Source organism: Chlamydotis macqueenii, chromosome 4 (assembly GCF_036417535.1).
Source record: "Chlamydotis macqueenii isolate bChlMac1 chromosome 4, bChlMac1.mat, whole genome shotgun sequence".
NCBI lineage: Eukaryota > Metazoa > Chordata > Aves > Otidiformes > Otididae > Chlamydotis > Chlamydotis macqueenii.
Window position 1 is genome coordinate 4,365,831 of NC_141559.1, and position 22,382 is coordinate 4,388,212.

The 22,382-nt window shown below is 49.4% G+C and overlaps 1 protein-coding gene across 3 annotated transcripts in view; it reads right to left on the reverse strand.

Annotated features, from left to right (window-relative positions):
• Positions 1-22,382, reverse strand: part of ADAMTS3 (ADAM metallopeptidase with thrombospondin type 1 motif 3) — a 77,795-nt gene that overhangs the window by 19,412 nt on the left and 36,001 nt on the right. For 2 of the 3 annotated variants that reach the window (XM_086746895.1, XM_086746897.1), the window contains exons 5-7: positions 4,363-4,562; positions 724-807; positions 310-466 (exon numbers count right to left, since the gene is read on the reverse strand). In XM_086746895.1, the coding sequence (XP_086603021.1) occupies positions 310-466; positions 724-807; positions 4,363-4,562 (441 nt within the window). Of the gene's footprint in view, positions 1-309; positions 467-723; positions 808-4,362; positions 4,563-12,102; positions 12,207-22,382 lie in introns of those variants that run through there. The other variant, XM_086746896.1, reaches the window with a different exon arrangement.

Sequence of the window (22,382 nt, forward strand, 5' to 3'; positions counted from 1 at the left end):
GCTGTAATCTGAAGAGAGGGAGCTCCACCTAACAGACACCTAACCAGAGGAACATGCTCGGGCTGTCCATGGGAGCCTCTTCTGCAGCCAGAAAAGGGAACTGAACGCTACGAGGAGTGCACCTGCTTTCCCCAACAGGACCCAGTTTCACGACATCTTTAAAACCGAACACTTCCTTAAGTCTTTGCTGAATAAAGGCTTGTCTCAGGGTCACGCAACAACGCAATTTTAAGTTTTTCGTCTTTTCTGGCAGATGCCAGCCAAGAAACACCAAGTCCAGACAGTTCTGCTCCAGGTCAGCTGCATTACCTTGCATACCAGCAGGCCCAAAATCTTGCCTGGTTAAGAAGATGGCATGGTCGTGGTGCTCGGAGTGACTGGGGTCCGACTTCTGCTGCTGATAGGCCCAGCGGCACACGTTCTCCAGGCTTCTGGAGGGGTTCCCCCTTTCTATCAGGCTGATGGACTGAAAGAGCGCCCCGATGAACACAGGTTAAACATCTGGAAGCTCAGTGAACTGAATTACAAGACAAACATCCAACTGGTCCGTTGACTTGCCCTAATTCAATGTCTGACTTGGTCAGATATGGTCTTTATCAAACCCTAAACAGCCTTTCCTCCCATCCTGACCAATTTCACAAGCGTTTATTTCTTTCAAAACTCTATCTTGATGACGATTGCAAAGGAGAGGAAGGCGGAGGACCAGCTCAGAGGCTTCCTTACCTTCGCATACCCCAGCATGATCATTCGGACCAGCACGACGTTTATGTGAACGCCCAGAGACTCATCGTGGTAAATTTCATTCACCTGAGGGAAATAAGGGAAAAATTAAAAAGACAAAAACCACTGGTGACACCAAGGGAACTTCCAAGGCCACGCCTACGTGATTTCAAGCGCTTACGCCACTACAGTCTTCACCTCAATCAGTTTAAACACACTGGGAGGAGTATTTTGGCGAGGAGAGCAAGCAAGCGCACTTTTGTTCATTTTGTAGAAGATTCTGCTGCTAGTAGCTCTCACGCAGGGAAATGAGACGTTAACGTTCATTCTGGATTTAGATTTGACCTAAAGCCATTTTTGCATTCTGAAGCTCGAGGCTGGGAAGGCAGAACGTTGAAACAACGACACGAACAACGAGGCTCCATTTCTGCACATGTGCAGGCATGTGTTTGTTTAGCTTTGAAGATACGACTTGTACTCTGGATTCTAAATCAATCTTAAAATTAATGGGCAAAGCGTTTCGAAACACGCTGGACATTTTCATCTGGAAGTTTTAAGTCAACAGCGTTGCCAGAGGCACAAAGCTGTAGTAGACCTTACAGGCTTACAGTATCTCCAAATATACTTGATTGCTGCAAGTCAACATGTTGCCTTAAAAAATATTCACCAGCTGCATGAAAGCATGTGAGGTTTATGTGATCTGGAAAGACTTACTACTCAAAGCCAAATGCCGGCCTGAGAAAATACCCATCCGTAAGAGAAGCCCATGAGAGCGCCAAGTTCAAGTCCTCAAAGACTGCGGAAAGCACAGAGGGAACGTCAAAGCCCACGGGGAATCCTCGGAAAAAAAGATCACGGCTTTGCACCACCTCGGCTCTGGAGAGCTCTCCACACATCACTTCCAGGCAGAACTGTGATTCAGAGCTTTTAGCCTCATTGCCAGAGGCACTACAGAGTCGCTCTCTCTGTTATTTCCAACACCCCAATACATTCTGGCCCTGCTTAGCACCTTCCAGCAACACCTACAAAATAATAAAGACCTTGAAGAAATTAAGCATGCAGAAATTCTGTCAAAATAAGCAGGGGATTAGAAATGACATTCTCTTTGCTGCTCGGGAGGAAGGACTGCACATCCCGTATCACACACACACAGAGGAGCTTGGAGAACGTCCCCAGCATGGGAGAAGCTCGTGTCCCACCATAGCGCCCGGCTGCAAGACAGAAATCCAGAGGTACCACAGCAGCTCCACCGCTCACCGAACAAGCAACATGTTTCACAGTGGTTTTTGTTCTGAAGAAGTTTTTTTTTAGAAGCAACTAATACTGCCGCCCCAATTTTCAGAGAGAAATTAGAAGTATGCGGTCATTTTTGCACTGAAAAGAGGATTTGTGGGACTAGAGTTGAAAAACCACCATTACGCAGACGGGTCAAAAGTCGGTCTACTTGAGGAACTTCCTTGTGTGTGGGAAGGTGAGAAATGTCCCATCACCAGAGTCAATCAGGGGGCTGAAACATCTGCAGATCATCAATGAGGTTACTCACATCCCTCAACACAAGATAAATACTATATTGTGAGTAACCAGTGAAAAATAAATACCACAGTTCAGAGGCTGGTATATTTGAGCAGGATTTTTTAGCCAGGCTAACCAGAACTTGCCCCTTCCCCCCGGGAAAAAGGTCACTCTGTGTTGTCCAGACCGAGCACAATGACTTCAGGCTGCGGTTTCTAAAACCGCAATCCCTTTCAGGAGCAGCTGAGAACAGGCCGTCAGCAGGACGGCTTTGCAAGGCAGGAGCACGTAGCCCACGAGCAATCATTCCAACGTTCACTTATTCATCTCTCGTTTTCTCCCACAAAGGTTTGTGTCAGAAACAACGCCCACCACTTCCCTTGTGCCAAGAAACACGACGCTTCCCAGGAGCGGCTGTCCTAGAGACAGAAAGGATCCTGGAGCTGAGTTAAAGATTCAAATCTTCTACTGACCATCCACGGGCATAAATCACTGGATTTAATGGCGAGGAGGGAGCGGAGCTCTGTTGGTGACACCGTCCCATGCCGTTAGTCCTCATCACAGGCTGAGGGCAGTATTACATTAAAATGGACATAAACCCAGCTTCTCAGGTGTTCCAGCTTGCGCAGGCTCTGCATTGACACCCGCTCCCAGGAGATGGAGCCGCAGATGTTTCAGAAAAGCGGGAAGAGCTCGGGGACAGGGCATCAGCTCACTGTTCACAAAGTCTGTGGTACCACACGGAAAAGAACCAGCGCCGATCTGAGGTGTCTCCTTTGTCTGAGGTGACAACTGTCAGGCAAGCGACTGGGTTAGAGATGAGAAAAAGTCAAGAGCTCTCTCAGTTCAGGGATGTGTTTAGGCCCTGCTACGCACCTAGACAGAGGCAGAGTGAACAAAAAAATGAGAGCAAGTGATGGAGAGATAAAGAACTGCAGGTAGTACGTGTGCAGGGAGACCCGCGCAGAACTTTTAGATGCATCTGCACTGGCTGCTCTTACCAAAGCCGATCACCAAACTCTCATCGACTTCAGCAGGTGGACAAGAAACTAAAACTGTTGTTTAGAAAGAAGGCAATACCCACAAAACTGCAAGGCTGAGTGGACAGTGATCACCACAAGAAGCCTTCTGCCAAGAGCCACTTGCAATGTGGGAATGAGTGGTGCACAGAAGCACCGCTCTACCGGCTAATTTTTGAATTATCCCAGGAACAAAAAGGTGAGTGTAAAAAATAAAAGAATCATTTCTACATTCATCAAATCACTAGTAATTGTAAGCCTGTTCGCTTCTAACCTGTCCTTACGGTTTTGTTTGACTTCCCTGGAAAACCTGAGGATCCCCACAGCCTCTGAGACGCATCCATATGGGTCTGATGCTTATATGCATCAAGAAAAGGCCACGCATTGCAAGGGATTACACACCTCCTCTACGTTCCTTTCATGCATTTTTCAGATTTCTAGGACAGAAAAACTAGAAATCATTTAAGCCTGAGCAATTCCAGCATTCAGTGCTGGTACAGTACGTGACTTTTAACGCACAGTGTGAGCTGTGCTCTTCTCTAACGTGCACTTCCATAGCACCTGACGGTATAGCGCACGACCGGATCTTTAAATTGCTTTTACTGCCACCGAGTTTACAGTGAGAAATGTGTATGTGGACAAAAACCACTGGCGAACCCTGTTAGACACGCTACGATAAAGCAGTTCCGTGGGTCTGCTCCTTTGCAGTTTCTGTGAAAATCCAGATGAACACACACGTTAAGGAACAGACTTTACTAGAAGGTTTGCGTCCTTTCAAAGAGCCGTGAGGCGTTTAGAACACTTCTTCACTCTGCATCTTTATTCTTTAACCAGGTTTCCCTCAGAACTGTGTTGCAGGAGAAGTGAGGAACTACTAGAAATGGATCAGGTTTACACTTTTCCCCAACTACTTCCAAGTTCCTGGAATTACCTTAGAACGTGCCCTAGAAAATGACTCTGAAAAAGATCAAGCAAAGGAACATCTTGAAAAGAGAAACTCATATCCAGCAGCAGACAAAAGCATCCCATCTGTGCCCAGCACGCTCTCCTAGATACTCCCATGAGAGACTACAAAACCCTTCACGCTCCAGAACAAGTAGAAGATACTCACGATGTTCATCAGGGTGAGGAGGTAGTTTTGAACGTGTTCTTTGCCGTGGAACCGGACGACGGAGTCGTCCACGCCTAGCAGCACCTCAATGTTGTAGTCGTCGTCCCCCGCGTGCCGGCGCCGCCTCAGGGTTTCGTTCAGCTGCCGCTCCGCGCTGCTGTACAGGGAGCTCAGCTCTCCGAAGCCGCCGAGAAGAGATTCTACAAGAAACAGCAAGGCATCAATGTCTACGCCAATTCTGTTTCTGAAACGTCCTCCTGTGCAACATCCTCACCTGTAGAGTCACCGCTTCTTTGGATAACGTGAATCAGCAACTCTGAAATGGTTATTCTAGCGGCGCAGGAGTAGGGGAAATCACCAGGTACCCAGTGAAAAAAATTAATTCAACCATATGGTTCTATAATTTATCACACGGTTCTTACTTCAAGCATAAAATTAATTCCTACAGAGATTTGGGCCAAACACTTCACTTCCTAACCCAGAATATCCCCCCTCCCTTTTTTTTGTCCAACACATTGGGCACGTGTTACGGAATGCCATGGACGTGGGATGCCACAACGCTCAATTTGTGGTGTTAGCGCTCAGAAATAACGTGGTCAGCCCCAGCTCGCATTGAAAAGATCTCAAATCGTAGTGCTGTGTGGTTCCCCCTCGCACCCCACCACTGGAACAGCTACGGTAGAACCTCTGACTGACTATTTTTGTAATTCTTTATGTAGAAAGCGGGAACATCCTCTTCTGTGAACATCCCAGGATACTGGAAGGGTCCCTTGAAGACACGGGTCAAGGGGAAGAGCTCAGATGAACCATTCTGAGCCGGCTGTGAAGGGGGTGCATCCCGCGGCCTGCGTCTGCGATGACTCAAAAGCTATTTCTTCCACTTCCAGTAAAGCCAAACAGCACTGTGGATTTCCGACAGGTCCAGGGACCCAGCAAAAGCAACCAGCGTCCAAGGAACAGGAAGGAGACGTCGGTCCTGCCTTCCTCGCATTGACTCGTGTTGTAATGAGGCGTTTCCCCAAACGACGGCACAGCTGCCCAGCCCTTTTTCTCCACGCTGGAGTTGAAAAGCCAAGGTTGCATGCACACAAGCTGGCCCTTCGCGTGTTTTCAGGCAAGACTGCCGCTAACCTGGATGTAAAAGGACAGCAGGAGCAGGGCCAACGCCGCAAAATGCGTGGGATGGCCACGCTGGAATTCATCTCGAGCAGATCCAACAGCTGGCTGAACTAACTGGGATGCCTCTCCCTCCTAAATATCACAGTGGTTGACAGCAAGACATAAATAACCCTCCCACAGCCCACACCAAACGGCGAGGTTGTCTCCAGTTGTTTTCAGAAGAGAGACCCGGCCTGCAAACAGCTTCGCAATCCGACCGCAAATCCTCTCGCTCGCAAGAATGCGAACCCCGTGATGGCACGCAGGTGGGAAATTCAGAGACGAGCTGCACTTCTAAAAATTGCCGCAGCTGGCCCAGCCGCCGAGCGCGGCGTCCGACGGAAACACGCCGGCAACGCCAGCGCTACGCCCGCGCCACGGATGGAACAGCGGGAGGTCACCACAGACAGAACCAACTATCTGCGCCGCCCAGCACCTTTGGTTTGGCCGTCGCTTCCCTTCTCAAATAGGGGGTTTTGCGGGTCAGACGAAGAGGAGAATCTCTTTTTTGGGAGCATGTGAGCAGGTAGCGGGTCAGAAAGGACTCCTTTTATTTCCCTCCCCTCACGCGCAGCCACTTTCCGCGCACAGAGGGTGTTCTCAATGCGCCGATATTTCCCAAGCACAGAATGTTTTTCCAGTGTGCAATCCCAACAAAGCGAGAAAAAAAATGACCTCGCTCCAGGGAAAAGTGTAATGACCATTTTTGGCCAAGATTTTAACTCCAGGAGCAGTTTCAGCGCGGAGCCGATCGGTTCAGACGCAGGCAGTCCTGCAGATGTGGGAGCGCGATGCCGCAGGTGCCTCTGGGCACCTCCTCGCCTGCACGTTGGAGCTGCTGCCGCCGGGTGCAGGAGAAACCAACCTTTCCTCACAAAACCCTTCTCTAGAGCACAGAGCGAGTAACTCAGATGCAAGGAAAAACGGGAGAAACGACCCTCTTCGTATGAATGAGAAGAGATCACAGCGATATTTACTGAAGTTAATTATTTAAATTAATCACCTGAAGACAAAGTTCTTTGCAAGTTAATCTACAAAGCCATTGTCTACCAGAGCTGAGAGACGGCCGTCGCGGGACGGCAATACTCTCTGTTACGCACAAACTAGTCTGTTTGTTTGCGGATTTGTGCGAGACAGACTAATCCTTCCTAATCTCATTCTGGAATTAGCTGGTTCATTATCTCTTCCTTTTTTTATTTTGCTAGTCACCTGCATCTTCCGCACCGCGACCTCACCTGGCAGGAAAAGATCAGTCCGCGCTGTCTCACCAAGCGGAACGCTTACGCAAAGGTTTGGGTAAGAAGGCATTGTGTGCACGTGTGCAGGTGTGGGTTTTTTTTTTTTCCCATTTTTTTCACAGAAGACATCAGAGCCTGTCTACCACGCATCACCCGCCTGTCTACCACGCATCACCTAGCAAAAACAAGGAGAGCAAAGAGCCACGTCTTCCTCCACTTCGGCTGGGGTTCCTCCGCCACGCAAAGGCAGGACAAGGTGTGTGCACGTTGCAGGTGAAGCGGTGGAAAGGGAAGAGAGACGCACCCGACGGCCATCTCCCCCACGCGCTCCGTCATCATGTTTGGCTGAAAACCACGGCTGCCGACCTCGCCCTGTGCCACCTCTGGAGCCCTGGACCCTTGTTGCCGGAAGCAGAGGGTGGCTTTCTGTCAAGCACAAACACATCACGGAGCCTCTCTGTGAGCCCGGAGGCGCGTATTCGAAAAGCCGTACCCCCTCTGCAGACCAGGAAAGTCTGCCTCCCTCCTAAATCCTTCTTCAGGAACGCTGAACTTTTAACATGAGCGCCTACGTCAAAAATTGGGCGGAACTGTGCCCACGCCGCGCCACCGCAGCGCAACAGCCACGTGGGACGCACGGGCAGGCTCCCGGCAGCGGGATGATGTCACCCGGGCAGCTGTAAGCTGGAGTTTATTTTTGGCAGAAGATTACGAGCCGCTGACAAATGCAGGAGAAGCGAGCATTCCAATGGCCAGTTTCTCCTTTTCCTGAAAAGACAGCCGGCAGCGGTGTCTAGGGAGGCTCCACGACTCCACCAACTCAAACCGAAAATAACGAAAACCTGAAAGAGTTGATCTCAATTTGTTCCAAACTGATTTTTTTGTGACACTCTTCTCAAAGAACAGAAACTGGGCCAACTTGTAATGTCCCGTCTGCAGTTGTGCTACGCAGCCGTCGCACATTTTTGTACCTGTTAACCGCTGGATGAGCAGGAGTTCCCACGACTGCTTTCTCTCCTAGTTAGAGTTTCTTGAAGCTCTGTCCTTTCTTCAGCTCCCAAAGCCGCGTTACCCGGGTAGAGACAGGCATTCCCAGGATGTTTTTCTCTGCTCTCTTCCCCAGACTTAATGCTCAGATCTTGTAGAGCCACTTCCAGCTCCCACCTGACTCCGAGGAAGGCCACCAGCATCTTTGACTAACAGGTCAAAAAGACCGGGTAAGAGTAGGAACGGGGCTTGCCAGTTGAAGAAACTAGCTGAAAAATGACCTTTCCCACCTTGCTCTTGGGAGGAGGTTCACCCACAGCACCCATGAGCACCACTGTCCTCAAGACGTAAGAAAGCCGCCACAAAACAGTTATTCTGTAGCGTCAAGCTTTGTTAAAAGTTTGTTTAACTTTGTTAAAGCCTAAGACTGAGATTTTATCTAGACTTCATCTAGAAGTCTTCATCTTCATCTTCTTCAACGCAGAGCAGATCACCCAAGGTCCTCAGCAACCCGCTCTACACGAAAGCCATTTAAACGCACCCGGGGAACTCCAATTCAGAAGAGTTTTGAGTATGACACTGGATTTTCAACAGCTCCCCAACACGCTTTACTGACCATTTTGTTTGTTTTTTACCAACTACCTCTAAAGAACAATTCAGGACGTTGATGCCTTCCCTTTAGATGTGGGATGGCCAGAGGTTCTGGCTGCCACACAAGTCAAAAATTCCTGTTGGCTTCTTTGGAGCTTTAGCCAAAAAATTAGTAGGAGAAATGGAACAGGTTACTTAATTATAACAAAGATCAATATACGCACTTCCATAAATCTGTGAAAGCCCCTGATTTTTTGCCTGCTAAGGCTTATTCCCAAGTACGTCCTTAAAAAAGCCAGGGAGGAAAAGAAGAATAATTTAAGTCAAATGCTGATTCCAAGACCCTTCCAACTTATTTCCCCAGGAATTGTGTACACGCAACATTTTTGTGGCACCGCTGGTACTGCCTAATTACGAGGGACCAGCGCTTGCAGAAGAAACCACCCAAGTTGTCAAGCGGAAAAGATGACGGCAGGATGTTCTCATGAGATTCCGGGATGTGCTGAAACTCGTGTGCTTTGGTTCACTAGGGCCTTAAAAAAAACCAAAAAGAAAAATCCTATGAAGTTCAGCATTCTCCCTGAGCTTTTCTTGACGACTTGCATGCAATTGCCTTTTACTACGGAAGCCTGAGGACGACTTTCTAACAGTCCCACAGCAGCCTGCGTGGCATAAGAAGCATCTGTCCCTCACCGAGGCGGCACTGCCCCCAGTCCCCACTTCCCACGCAAGACCCCGACGCTGGGACTTGCAGTGGTGACTCCGAGATTGGGTTCCTTCACGTCATTATTGTCGCCGACGGAATGCGCAAGCCAGCTTGTTGTTACTCTTTGCTTACCTGCTGCCAAAACTTCTGCTATTTCAGTTTTGGGGGCTGAGAGAAAGGAAGAGTTTGTATCTGAAGCAACGCTAAGTGAGCAAGTTGGCCATAAAACACAGGGTTTCACTCGTGTTTCACCGTATGTTTCGGGTTCTCTCTGTTCAGTGCTTCCACCCCACGTGGTGTCCCTCTGGGATATTTCACAACAAATAAATATTATCTGCGAAATTCAGATAATGCACAGCAAGCCAGTTCTTCTTCCGCAGAAAGACAGGGCAGTTACAGAGAGAAGAGAATCAGATTTAAGATTTCCCTCAAGGGAGGCAAAACACTTGAGCATTAATAAAACCCAAACAAAAAAAACCCAGAACAAACCACTCCTCTTTTCTCAAGACTGCCATACATTTTTTGGCAAAAGACTGGAAGGCAAAGTAGAAAACCAAGCCATGAGGAAACGACACGGGTGCCACTGCCAGCTATGCCGCTCCGTCCGCTTCCCAACCGAAGCAACGGGAAAGGGGGACGGCAGGAGCCAGCTCCGACCCGCGCCGCTCACCCAGGGCGTCAAAAGCACCTCAGACCGACGCGCGGCGGGAGCTGGGGACTTCGTCTGCTTTTGAAAGCCTTGCTGAAATCAGTGGACGTGAAGCGTTGGCGATCGCTAAAGTCCCCCCGGCGAAGGAGGAACACGGGTGAGATTTCAGGGCTTCCTACTTTTTCTTCATGAGCGTGAAGGCACCGAGACGTACAGTAGTGAGTGGGTGACGAGGAAAACTGAGACTACCAAGATGCAAACCTTTTTGTATTAAAAAAAATAAATACTTTGAAATGCTGTACACGCCACTTTCCACAGGGCTGTTATCTGCACTGAAGATTTGCACACAAAAATCAGCAGATTTTACAGGAAACCCAAAACCTTAAGCGCCTAACGCCCAACTTCTTTCACGGGCAAAACCAGGTGGAGAAGAACTGTGTAGAAGCCATGCCTGCCACGTGAGAACTGCGGCCCCACGGCAAATACAGCCCTGGATCACACTTCCTCACTCACGCTTGAGGAGACACCAGAGACGGAACGAAGGTTTTTGGAGAAATACCCTCCCAAGTCCACCTTGGTGCTTCTGTTCATCAAACCTCTGGGAGATCGCTCCCAGCCCCGACCAAAGACACTCATCTGAGGAGTGACGTGCTCTTCGAGCCGTGGTGACGCAGCAAAGAGAGCGCAGGGAAGCCTGGCAGGAAGAAGCCCCACCGCAGTGGACGGAGGACCTCCCACCTGCCTGCCTTCGCGAGGTCACGCTGACTCCGCTCCCACCAAATGCTCTGTGAAATAAAACCAGACCCAGCTCCACTTTCACAGTAGCTGAACCACACCGAGGAATTAAGATAAGAGAGAGAAAAAGACTCCGCGTGACTTCACAGGCAGCCTGGCTATGTCTCACCCTCCTGGGACGATGAAGCAAATTACAGCTCAGAGCACGAGCTCTGCTTACATTCTCTTCAGCGTGACCCTCAGAGCGGCGCTGACTGGTACGACTACAAACAAACAGGGATTAAAGGAAGCTCTGGGTTCAGGATTAGTCGTTAAACGCGTGGACTCGGCGGGCTGTGAACACAAACACTACCTTACTTTGTTGTTAGACTTGAAAGAGAAAAGAAAATACTGTGAAGCGCTGACTGCTTCCATGAAATATTTGCTCCCCTGGTACCTCAGCGATTCCAGCTGCAGCGTAACTCTGGGAAGGATGGAAGATTTCCTGCACTCTGTTCCTCGCTGGCTCTGCGGAGCTGGCTTTGCTCCGACAGAAGGGGAAGGGCTCTTCCCTCAGGGAGAGCGGCTCTTACGCGCACGTTCACCCGACAGGTGGATGCCAGCAGCGCGCTGAGGGAGCCGCGTAGAACCACCGACGGCGTGATTCCCTCTACATTTGAATATGTGTAGAGCCAACTGGGAATAACCTTTTCCAGTGGAAATGGCCAGAATGTTACCCCGTAATTCTCTTGTCATCGCTTCCCGACCCGGCACGGAGGCTTTCTAGAGCTGTAGGTTATCCTCACCTGGCAGCAAACGTACAGAAAACAAAGCCAGAACTTAAATGCCGTTAAGGAAACGATAATTAAATATGTTTGAATTTGGGCCACCCATTCTTTTCCATCCCCTGACCACAAACTGGTAATAGGAAGAGCAAAAGAAGAACTTCAGGCGCTTCCAGAGTTCTCACGACCGGAGAACACGAGCTTGCGCTTGACACACTAACATCGCAACGGGTCCGCCTTCAGTGGGCTCACGGCGAAATCCTCGATTTGCTGAGGAACTCGCCCCGCTCCAGGCCTTAGAAGGAAGTGAGAAATGTCACTGGGAGGTTCTAACGCGTACGGTCACAGCAGGAGAAGAGGCGGCTAGAAATGCCCCCAGGGTGAGGGCTGTCAGCAGGCACGGCGCGGTCGTGAGCCGCTGGGTATCAAAGCTGCTGAATAAATCTACAGCCTTCAGCTCCCAGAGCCGGAGCGGGCCCGGGTGACGTACAGCGGGCAAGAGGCACGCCTCCCAGGCACGCCAGCTTTACAAGTCAGGGGTTTAGCTTGGTTTTTGCCGTGACAAGGCATTGCCCGTGGGCAGGGGACCACTGCCTGGCTGGGCCGGCTGGGACAGCATCAGTTTCGGCTGAATTTTTAAAAGGATGAGATATCATGAATTATACATGTCAGTGGCACTGCTGCCGCACTAGAAACAACCGCTGTATTTTGATCAGGCTGTTAAAACATTAATTAGACCAAGGATCTGCTTTGCTGGCACAGAGGAAGCCTTTTCTTCTGCCTGCCCTTCACGATGACCTGACAGAGAAGTACCACCGTGGCGGCGGTACTCCCAGAGCTTCCAAGAGTGCCCGCATTCAGCAGCTGAACAATGCATCACAAAAGGAGAGGGCAATTCAGAAAGGGGGGTACCTTCAAAGTCCACCACATTCGGCATTTGTAACTTATTGGCTAACTGGGAACTTGCTGGAAGAAGAAGCGCTGGACGGCTTGAGCTCTCTGCATTTTTGGGCAGCTTCCTTGAGATTCCTGAAGGCTTCAGAGGAGTTCCAGGGCCTGAGCTCTTTAAAAGGTATTTTCAGCAGCAGATCACTGTTACGAACTTTCAACGCTTGAGGAGACGCAGCCCACCCAGTGCTCATTAACTAAGTTGTTATAATGAGGGCTCAACATTCTTTCGGTCACGGTTTGGATTCCTTACTCCGAAGCATCTGAGCCAGCTTCTGTCAGCTGTTCGAAGGCACAGAGAGAGCGGAAATTCCCGTTTGGAAAAAGAGAGGGCTGGAGGGGACTGGCAGGAGCTACGGTCAGCTCTCGGGAGTCTCAGGTGTTTCCTCATCTCACACCTTGACAGCAGCTATGTTAGCAGGACGCATCCCGACGCCGCCCCGGAAATACATGCATGTCCCGAGAAGCAGGAGCTGGCTCTCCCCACAGCTCTTCTTTAAAGTCAGGATAAAAAAAAAGAAAAAAACCACTCAAATGTCAAAGCACAGAGCTGGGGGAAGTGGAGAGCAGAGGAACAGACCACACAAACTATCAGGAAAACCAGGAATAACTGCAGCCAAAAGTACAGCTCAAGGAGAGCGCAATGCAGCCACGCTTTACCAGTCCCGGCAGATCCAAACATGTGTAACACCACAGACCTTGCACCGAACGCCTCTGTTTTCCAGCTCCAGAAACAGCCCGGGCATCACGTAACATTTAAAATCAGCCATGTCATCTCCCTCCCCGTTCTCGGACAGAAGCGTGCCGCAAGCGACCCTTTTAAAACACATTTCTCACGCGTTCACGCACAGTCGCTGCATCTGAAACGCCGCAAAAGGAATTAGTTTCGGAAATATCTGGACGCTGCTACCGCCCCAGCAAAGGTGCGGCAGGAGCGCGGCGTGGCCGGAGCTCCTCCGTGCTCCCAGCGCTGTCACCGCCTTTGCCGAGCCGCTCGCTGTCTCCTGTCAACAACAATTAGGCTCCCATCACGGCTTTACCCGCCCTGAGCCCCCGCAAGCCCGCAAAGCCTACTACGCCGTCCAGACGCCGAACGAGCGCAGCTCCGTTTGATACGGGATTATCCGGCGCGCGGAGGCGTGCCCTGCTAAAAGCAGAAGCGAGGTAAAGGGACAAATGTCTCTAGCTCCTCTGGATGGAAGGCGTGGAGCTTGGCAGCTACTGCCGCCGCCAACACGCAATTTAATGGCTCGGCTAAAAAGAAATATCTTAAAAACTGTGCTCCACAATGACGCAAAATCCCCGCAGCCGAGGCCTGTCCGTGTGATCCGTGCGAGGGGAAAGCTCTCCCACCAGCGCAGGGAAGAGTCCCTGCCTTTTTCCAGGACAGCTTTCCTGTTCTCTTGCCTTCAGAGAGGCAGAAGGAATGGCTCCCTCACTGAAGAGCTCCAAGCTGGAGGGTTCTGCGGTACCAACAGCGCCCGAGCCAAAACGGCCGCCCAGCTGGAGAGCAGAGCTGTGAAAAGCTGAAGCAGCTAAGCTTTTCCATCAATGTAATTACCAACGGCGAAAACACGTCGTAAAAATCCAAGGAAAAAATGTCAGTTGTGAAGAGGTGGGGCACGTAACCTGCTACTTTAAAATGCTCAAGTATGAGAAGATTTTGGTGGCAACACACTGGAAAACCCAAAAAGGAACGGGAAGTTTTTGGGCACGAACCTCCAAGAGCCCGAGCAGACCCCTGACACCGCAAACCGGCGTCCACGCTGAGGGTTTGGTTCTTCCTCCGACGCCTCGCCAACTGTACGGCCGGAGCTCGGAAATCTGGAGGATACAGCCAGAGGACACCGGCCGGAGCGGACATTTGGTTGGACACAGATCTGCAGTCTGAAAGGACGAATGAGAAGCGGAGGAGGGCAGAGACGAAGCTCTGTCCAAATGCCAAAGCTAGAAGCTCTGCACATAAAGAAAGAAGATTTCTGAATTGATCGGCAGTGAAATAATTTCTTTGTAGCTCTCACACGTTCACGTCTGTCCAGGGAAGAGACAAACCAGAAGGAATAGCTGGGCCTGTTTCCCTTCTAAACCAAATTTATCTCTTTACAGGTATAAAAGGCAAAATTGTTCGTCAGTCTCTCTTCTGATGTGTCCGCGAAGGAAGTGCTTGGGCAGATTAGGTCGCACACGTAAGGCCTTGGTCACAATAAATGAGCATCTCTGAGTATTATTCAACACCAGATTTTGCTTCAGACGAGATAACAAAACAGTGCTTACAGAAGCGAATATCACACTAAGAATGAGGTAAAATACGCAATACCCGTAAGGACAGCCTATAATAATACCAATAATTTTTTCTAACCACCAATTTTTCACTTTCACACTTGAGATTTAGACTTCTTTTCTGTGCTAGTGAATGGATTCAGCTCCATCTCTAAGATAAATGTCTCCGCAAAATGTTGACTCTTAAGGAAAATCAGAAAGAGCTGGTAGAGCTGAAAGGAGAATCCGGTTAAGCTAAATGCTGGAAGAGATGTTCTCATCCAGTACGCTGCTACGGACAAGAGCAGCGTAAGCAAGCGCCGAGGCGTGGCTAACGCCTTCTGGAGCTCAAATTTCAGAAGGGAACTTGACCAGGGACCAGCGTTACCTCAGTGCACGCAGGGAAACATTTCCAAGTCCAACCTTTGTCGCTGTTTCCGTGCTTCCCAATTAATTCTGTCGGTAATTTCAAGACAGCGTTTGGCGTACAGGAACTTTGCTGGGAAACTCCAGGCCACAGACGAGCGCTTCCCACCTCCTGAGTGAACTTCACCTCCTGAAGCTTGACGCGCCGCCGCTTTACCAGTCACAACCCCACCCCAGAGAGTATTTTCCCAGAGGGGGTTTCAGGGAACGGCGCTCGCTTCACGATTCCGAGCGTGCTTTCCTCATGAAAGCCACGGCGGCGAATGGAACAGGCAGGCCCAGCTGTGAGATGGCTTACGCAGAGATAAACATTTACAGGAGAGAGAAGACAGGAATTCACAGTATTCGGTCACATAAAAGGAATAACTGAGTGCGTAAAACCGGGAAAAAATGTGGGAGAAGATTCATACAGGCCGTATTACCAAAACAAAGAGAACTTCAAACGCCCTTCCAACGAGGCCGTGAGTCACGAATTACGCAGGTGTTCGACAACAGGTCCCTCCCTTCCAGTGTCCTACTACCGACTTACTCGTTAATGTAGCTGAAAGCATAATTGTCCTTCATTGCTCAGTTGTCACTAAGTGGATTCCAGCCTCCTGACATTACAAAGCCCAACAGCTGGCTTTTTTTTGGAGATCGGCCTTTCGATGAGCCTGCGTGCCTGCAGCGACACCCACCCGAGCCCAAGGTAGCACCCGGAGCCAGCGCTCAGATCAAAGCCTGCACGCAGCACAGACCGTGGGAGGACGCGACGCCGCTAGCTCTGCGCCTGCGCCCCAGCAGATGGCAACGAGGACGGTCTTGGCCAGGTTCTCAGGGCAGCTCTTCAGAGGTTTCTTCCGGAGCATGGCAGTTTCTGTCTGAAGGTCCCCAGGAGACTCCGATTCAGACAAACACGCAGGGCTGCGGGTGGAATCTAAAGCCCGGTGACCTCAACGCAAAGACTCTTGCTGTGCTTGGATCAACGTGATGTTCACGCGTTATCTAAGATATCGAGTCATGCATTTCAACATCCACACCACCACCATCTCATCCTCTAGAAACTGCACATCAACCCCGCCTCAAGCTGAAATACTTCATTTTACAATTAACTTGTACACAAGAACTGGAATAATGAAGATGGAATAATTAAAAAAAAAAAATATCTGAAGTGGAGGATTATAAATATATTGCAGATAGCCATTCCGGGTTGACAAATTCTGATTCTTCATTAGAAAATAATATTCAGTGTCACACACGCACACCACTGGAGATTTTGTGAAATCAGAGAAAGTCAGCCAAAGCCTCTCCATCTCCCAGTCATACATTCCCTGTAAGAGAGAGTTCGAAAACTGGGAGGGCTAAAAGGGGGAGGGAGCAGTTCTGAATGTGAAGTCAGCCCTCAAACCTCACCATTCCTCACGGCGCAGAACCTCTCTGACCCACAGCTCGGGCTGTAATCACTCAGAATATGACGCAAGTGCGAGACACTTACAAAAACCATGCAGTCTGACACGACATACATACCGACGCCACAGTATTTTCAGTGAAAAAACCAGCAAATACGCAGCTTACGAGTTTGAATGTTGACTGTCGTACCACAGAACTGGTGTACAAACAGGAGAGCGTCCCACGGACTCATTACCCTTTGATATTTATTTCCCTTTTTCATATAGACTCGTATACAAAGCAGTGTTTTATTGGTTTTTTTTTTTCCCTCTTTCCATCTCACCAAATTCCTGTCAGTGATCCAGCCCCGACTGCCCCTCGCACAGATGTGTTATGAATATAACTCACAGTGTTTCCACACAGGATATTTTGATCATTCCCCTCTCCTTCTCCCCACCCCAACCCCGTCCAAAACAGCTCCAAGTTATAAATTCTCCCGTTCTGACCTCCCTCTCTTTCTGGCCTGAAGGACGGTGCTTGAAAAGGCAGCACCGAAGGAGAGCGGAGTTTTTTCAGAGAGGTTCCTTTCTGCTGTCTGTGCCGTCGCACGTCGGACGTGAAGCCTACTGGAAACGCCTTCTGTAGGAGATCACGACACACGCCGTTAGCTTCTTTATGCCCAGAACCCATCTTCTCCCTCCTGATGCTCGCGGTTCGATCTCAAGACCACTCCGCTAAAACTGTACATTTCCAACTCTTACATCCAAATAAATGTGAACACAATATTCAAACGCTACTGACAGAACCTCACCGCAACGCGTGGATATCCAAAACGCCGTTTGTTTGTGGAACGGCACTTCAAGCAGCCCTTCGTGCCCCTGTGCCTCTCCACCAGCGCGCTCCCTCTACGAAGCCGCTCCCCCGAAGCCGAGGAATTTCCCTGTCAGAGGAGGGCTGCCAACTTTCCCTCCTTGGCGAGCGGGGTCCCGTTCTTGCGCCTCTCTCGATTTCCTGTACGCTTTGCTTTAATGAGCCCTGCAGTCTGGTGGAAAGCTAACGGAGACAGCGAAAAAAATAATAATAATAAAAAAAAGAATAACCTGAGGTGGGAGAAGATGTTAGGAAGAATTTTCCATGGAACATAAAATGGGTGTGACTATAAATACGACAGAAAGAGACAGCCCTCCCCAAAAGGCAGGGGTGCACGCTGCCGCGGGCCAGGAAGGTGGCCAGAACACGAGAAGAACTGGTTTAAAGCGTACGGAAGTGATCTCCAGACCTGAGCACGCAGCAGGCTTCACCGCATCAGACAGCCTGGTACCAACCCTGTACTGAACGGGGACGGTTAAGACGTCCAAATAACGCCGAGCTGAAACTCCTGAGGATTATCTCTGACTGAGAGACCAGAGCTCCGGCATTTTAACATCAAATTTGATGCTGAATTTTCAGTCTGCCCTTTCACAGGTTTAGACACGTAAGAGGATCTCTTAAGCTAATGTTAATCAGCAATATAATGACTCTTAAACAAAATTACAAAGAAAAAATGCTATTTGTGTTGCAGGAGCCCAGGAACGCTGTACAAACAGCAGCCGGACAGTCCAAGGCGCCAAAAACGAATGTGGGGACCCAATTTACCCACACACGAGTGCTATCCCACCCCTCCGTCCCTCCCCGCTCCCCTCCAGCCGCCAACAAGGCCGTGCCCGTGTGCCGCTCCAGGCAGAGGTGTATTATAACCCAGCTTTCACCCTTGATTAAATTCTAAATTCTGACAATGGCCAAACTTCTCTATCTCCGGACTGCTGCACCTCAACACAGAGAGAAGCGAAGGACTCAACCTACACAAAACAAAGGTGGGTGATATTAGGAAAGAGTACTGCTAGATCTAGAAGTGAACTGAGATTGTAAGTTATATGAAAGCAATTTTTCTCTTTTTACTTTAAAAACTGGGAGTAGTTGATCTCGAAAAACACCCACCTCGAGTGAGTCAGGCAGACATGACCTGAGCAGGTCCATACACTATTCCTGCTCCTTGCTTTTGCAAGACTTCATATAATTTCACTGCTGTCATCCAAAAATACAGACTTCAGCTTGGATTCAGTTCCTACCTAAGACAAAGGCCGGCTTATCTCTGCTCCGGATTAGGATTTGACAGCGTGGTCGCACTGGCCGGATCCCCGAAGGAGGATGGTAGGGTGAGTAACGTAAGGCTAACAACCAAAGCTGGAAAAAAAGCTGTTTAAAACGGCGAGGCAACAGCAGCAACCCATACAGCCGAAGCGCAGAGGCGGCATGACGGCGAATATTATCAATTTTTAAAAATGCATCAAAGCGTCAGTCACCGCTAATAAGCCTCATCTTCGCGCCACGTGGAATTCCAGCCATTTTTCAAAATTCCACTGGCATAAATATAAAGGAAAAGCTCCAACTATAAACTATCACTGAATGCTGCTGAACTCAGGTTCCTACTTTTTTTTTTTTTCCATAAATGCACTGTAAGTCAGCATTCCAAGACCAACAAACGTCTCCAAACCCGAGCTATTTCCAAACAGCACATGCACCGTGATACCGTCCAAGATAACGACAAAAATACGTATGAAGCCGTTCTCCGCTACCACCACGTAAAGAGAGCAAGGGGGTGCACCACCAAAACACGCTGCTCTGCACAAACGAGGCCTCGGTTTTCAACGAGAAAAAGGTCAAGTATCTATTAACGAAGGGATTTCCTAAAAAGCAGGAAGTTTGACAGCGCCACTCACGTCGTTAATGAGGAACCAGTGTGGATCCTGCCCCTCAGTGAGGAGAACGAGTCCGCTTTAAAACAGAACGCCTGAGAGGTCTGGAGGTTACGAATGAAAACACGCAGGGTGCTAAGAGCTCACGGACAAACCAGGCTGCTCTCTTCAGAATTTGCGCTCAGTTGTAATGATTCAAAGGAAGATTTTGCCGTAATGTAAGTCTCTCTTAATCCGTAGCCTGAAACACTTACCCCAGTTGGCTTCCGAGGGCAGCCCCACGGAAAGGCGTGGGTCTCATCCAGAGCTGAGAGGAGACGCTGGCAGGTGAGAACTCGTACACGGAGAAAGCGGAGCAGAAGGCACACACACGCAGCGTCAGTCCCTAGGGTCACTCCGAAAAGGGAGACTGAATTCAGCAGGGAGCGTTCCCCAAAAACAACGGGGTTCAACTGATGAGTAAAAACCACACCCATTGTTACGAAAGGCATGGGAGCAAAACTCGGTACCGCCGCACAAACCCATGGCGAGCAGCCGTCCACAACAACTGCACCCAAAGGATGGGGAGTGAGGGCGGCGGGGACGGCCACAAAGAAGGAATTGCTTACAGAGCGGGAGGAAGAATGGAGTAATTCCCTCTGGGCTGGAAGAGACCACGAGGAGGGATAAGCAAGATCGATATAAAACCCGAAAAAACCAAAGAAAAGCTGAAGAATGTTCTCCTAACATAGGAGACAGGGTGGATGAAATAAAAAGGCCAGGTAACGGGGTTAAAACAAACCGAAGTCCTCCTCCGCGGTGCCTAACAAACGGTGTGAGTCATCGCGACGGGAGAAGCTCAGAGGCACTGAACAAGCGAAGGAAGGAGAGACCCACGGGCGGCCAGTGGACAGAGCACCCCGGAAAGCCTCGCTGAACCGAAAGCTCTCTACTAGAACGGCACAGCTGCTTGTGCCGCTAGCGCCGTGACTCAGCGTATGCGGCCTGCTAAAGGCAAACTTCTCCAAATAATGTCTTCCAGGTGTAGCCACCACGATTCAGCAGCTCTCCCTTACTAAGCGAGGAAAGACTGACTGGGGATTTTTTTGTATTAATGCAGATTTCCTCAGGCTTTAAAAACGGAGAAAGGGCAGCTCGAGACAGAGGGTGGCGGGTTCACAAGGAGCCTTACAGCTGCCCAACAGCGGTGAACCAGCCTGCGTGGCAAGGATTCAGGAACACAAGCGCTGAGTTTTTAGAATCCTGCGGCTACAGACAAGGACTAACCTGATGAGACACTGCCGGCTTTTCTCCATCACGTCCCCTCACAAACACCACGAGTTTATTCTTTACACAGGAACAAACGCTGAGGCATCCTGGTGTTCAAAAGCCCTGTCAATAAACCGGAACTGGGGGTTTAGGGCCTGTCAAATTTCTTTCGCTACCAGCAACTGTGAATTAGCCTGGAGACAGAATGGGAAGGCATCTGCTCGCCGCAGCGCTGCTAAGAAGTTCCTAATAACGACGCAGATGTTTCCAAAGAGAGTGGATGGGATGCCCAGATGTCTTTCATTGTCATATTTTTCCAAGAGGCTCGACAAACTTCAGATGTAAAAAAATAAATATGAATGATGGGGCTGTCTCGCCAGCAAAAATAAAAAGCACGTTTGACTAAACAGCAAACGAAGCAGATCTGCGGAGCTCAGAACTTCGTCGGCCCTTGTCCAATTAAGTTAGCGTACAATCAGCCACCAAAACACTTAGTGAGCTGAACTGCCGGTCCCCCAAACACCAGATTCTTTGAATTTATTTATCTCACCTTGTGTTCCCTGTCAAAGAGCAACTGCTAACTGAAGGGAGGTTTCTTATTGCTCCTAGTAGTGAATGTTCTGGGCATCAGGAACTTGGAAGCTTTGAGGGCTGGAAGCAATGAAAATATACTGTTACTTCTTCTTGGCAGGGACTTCTTACGGCAGTGATCAAGATGAATTACACGGACACTCACTGACTGCCGATTAACACTGAGCATTTAAAAAAAGGTAATCAATTATTTGGTGAGCTGGATTTCTGTTGCTACCGCAGATCTAAAACCAGAAATCCAGGGCTTTTGCTGCAAATCAACACCACCTCTGGTGCTACCAGCTATACAATCTGTGACGACACCAGTTCTGTTCCATTCACAACCCAGAGCACAGTTAGCCACCCTCGCGCTGTAAGGTATTTTTCAGGGAGTTTCAAAACAGCTTTTGCCACAGATTAAGCTAAAGCAACACACATGCTCGGAATTACTCTCCGTCTAGATGCGCCAGCTGAATTTTCCAGAAATACGGCGAAGGGAGCTCTGGTGAATAATAAAGGAAGCCCAACGCAGGTAGCCTATCAAGAGAAAAGAACACGTGCAGGAGGAAAACACGCGTGCCATAGCTGACACGTGGAACTCGGAGCAGCTGAGAAACAACACAGCTTCCACATGAAAGGGGTCACGTGTGGAAACCCAGCAACAGAGGCTTTTCGACAATCTAGAGAAAAATCAAGCGGATGACATCTGATGCCCAAAACCTCATGGGTGTGAAGGACCAAGTGTCTTGGACTTCACGCATCCAGAAACGTTCAACGGTGTGATTTTCAAGTTAAGCTTGAGATATTCACTCTGTGTTGTGAGAAAACCTGGAGAAAACCTGCATTCCACTCAACCTGAAACCTCTTCGGCGGGGATTTTCCAGAGCCTCCTCCTCCTCGGCAGGTGCTGCCCAGCTCCGCTCGCTCAGGTTCGGCTGTCCAGCTCTGCCCGGGACGGCTCTCAGGGTGGCAGACCCCGCGTACCGCTTTCAAGTGGGCTGCGGTACGCATACCATGGTTTGTACGCATAGTTTAGGAAATAAAAAGCTCAAAGAACCGGCCTTGCAGAAAAAAAAAATGCTGAAGGCCTTCCTTTCTGCCCTACGCAAGTGAAAAAAACCCACAAAGAATCTTTATCATCAAATCACAGATGCTCAATAAAGACCAAATGCAAACCTACACCCAAAAATGGAAGAAGCAGGAGACGCTAATTTCTAGCTGGGCGCAGTCAGGAAGTTCAAGACCTACGTGAAAAATAAATCAACAAAGACAAAAAGCACCAGGCACCAAACATGTTCTGTATTACAAGAAAGGCAACGCTGACGTGCTTTGAAGAGGTACCTGCGCTGTGTTTTCAGCTGCTTTCAGTTCTGAAAGTCATACGTTCTCAAGTTCTCGATAAAATGAAATTGTTACACTCACATTTCTTCTTCAAGAATCCCAAAATCTTTCCCTATTGGACAAAACAATTTCTTCACAACTTAAATTTTAAAAAACCTTTTGATAGAGTTGCAGCTACGTCATTTATTCAAGCTTCCCCTGTAAACGGCCTTCTCTGGGACTGCTTCTCGCCTTATTCCCGACGGGCAGCAGACATCCCAGGTAGCCCTCGCGAAGCCACCTCAGGAGGGAACCTCT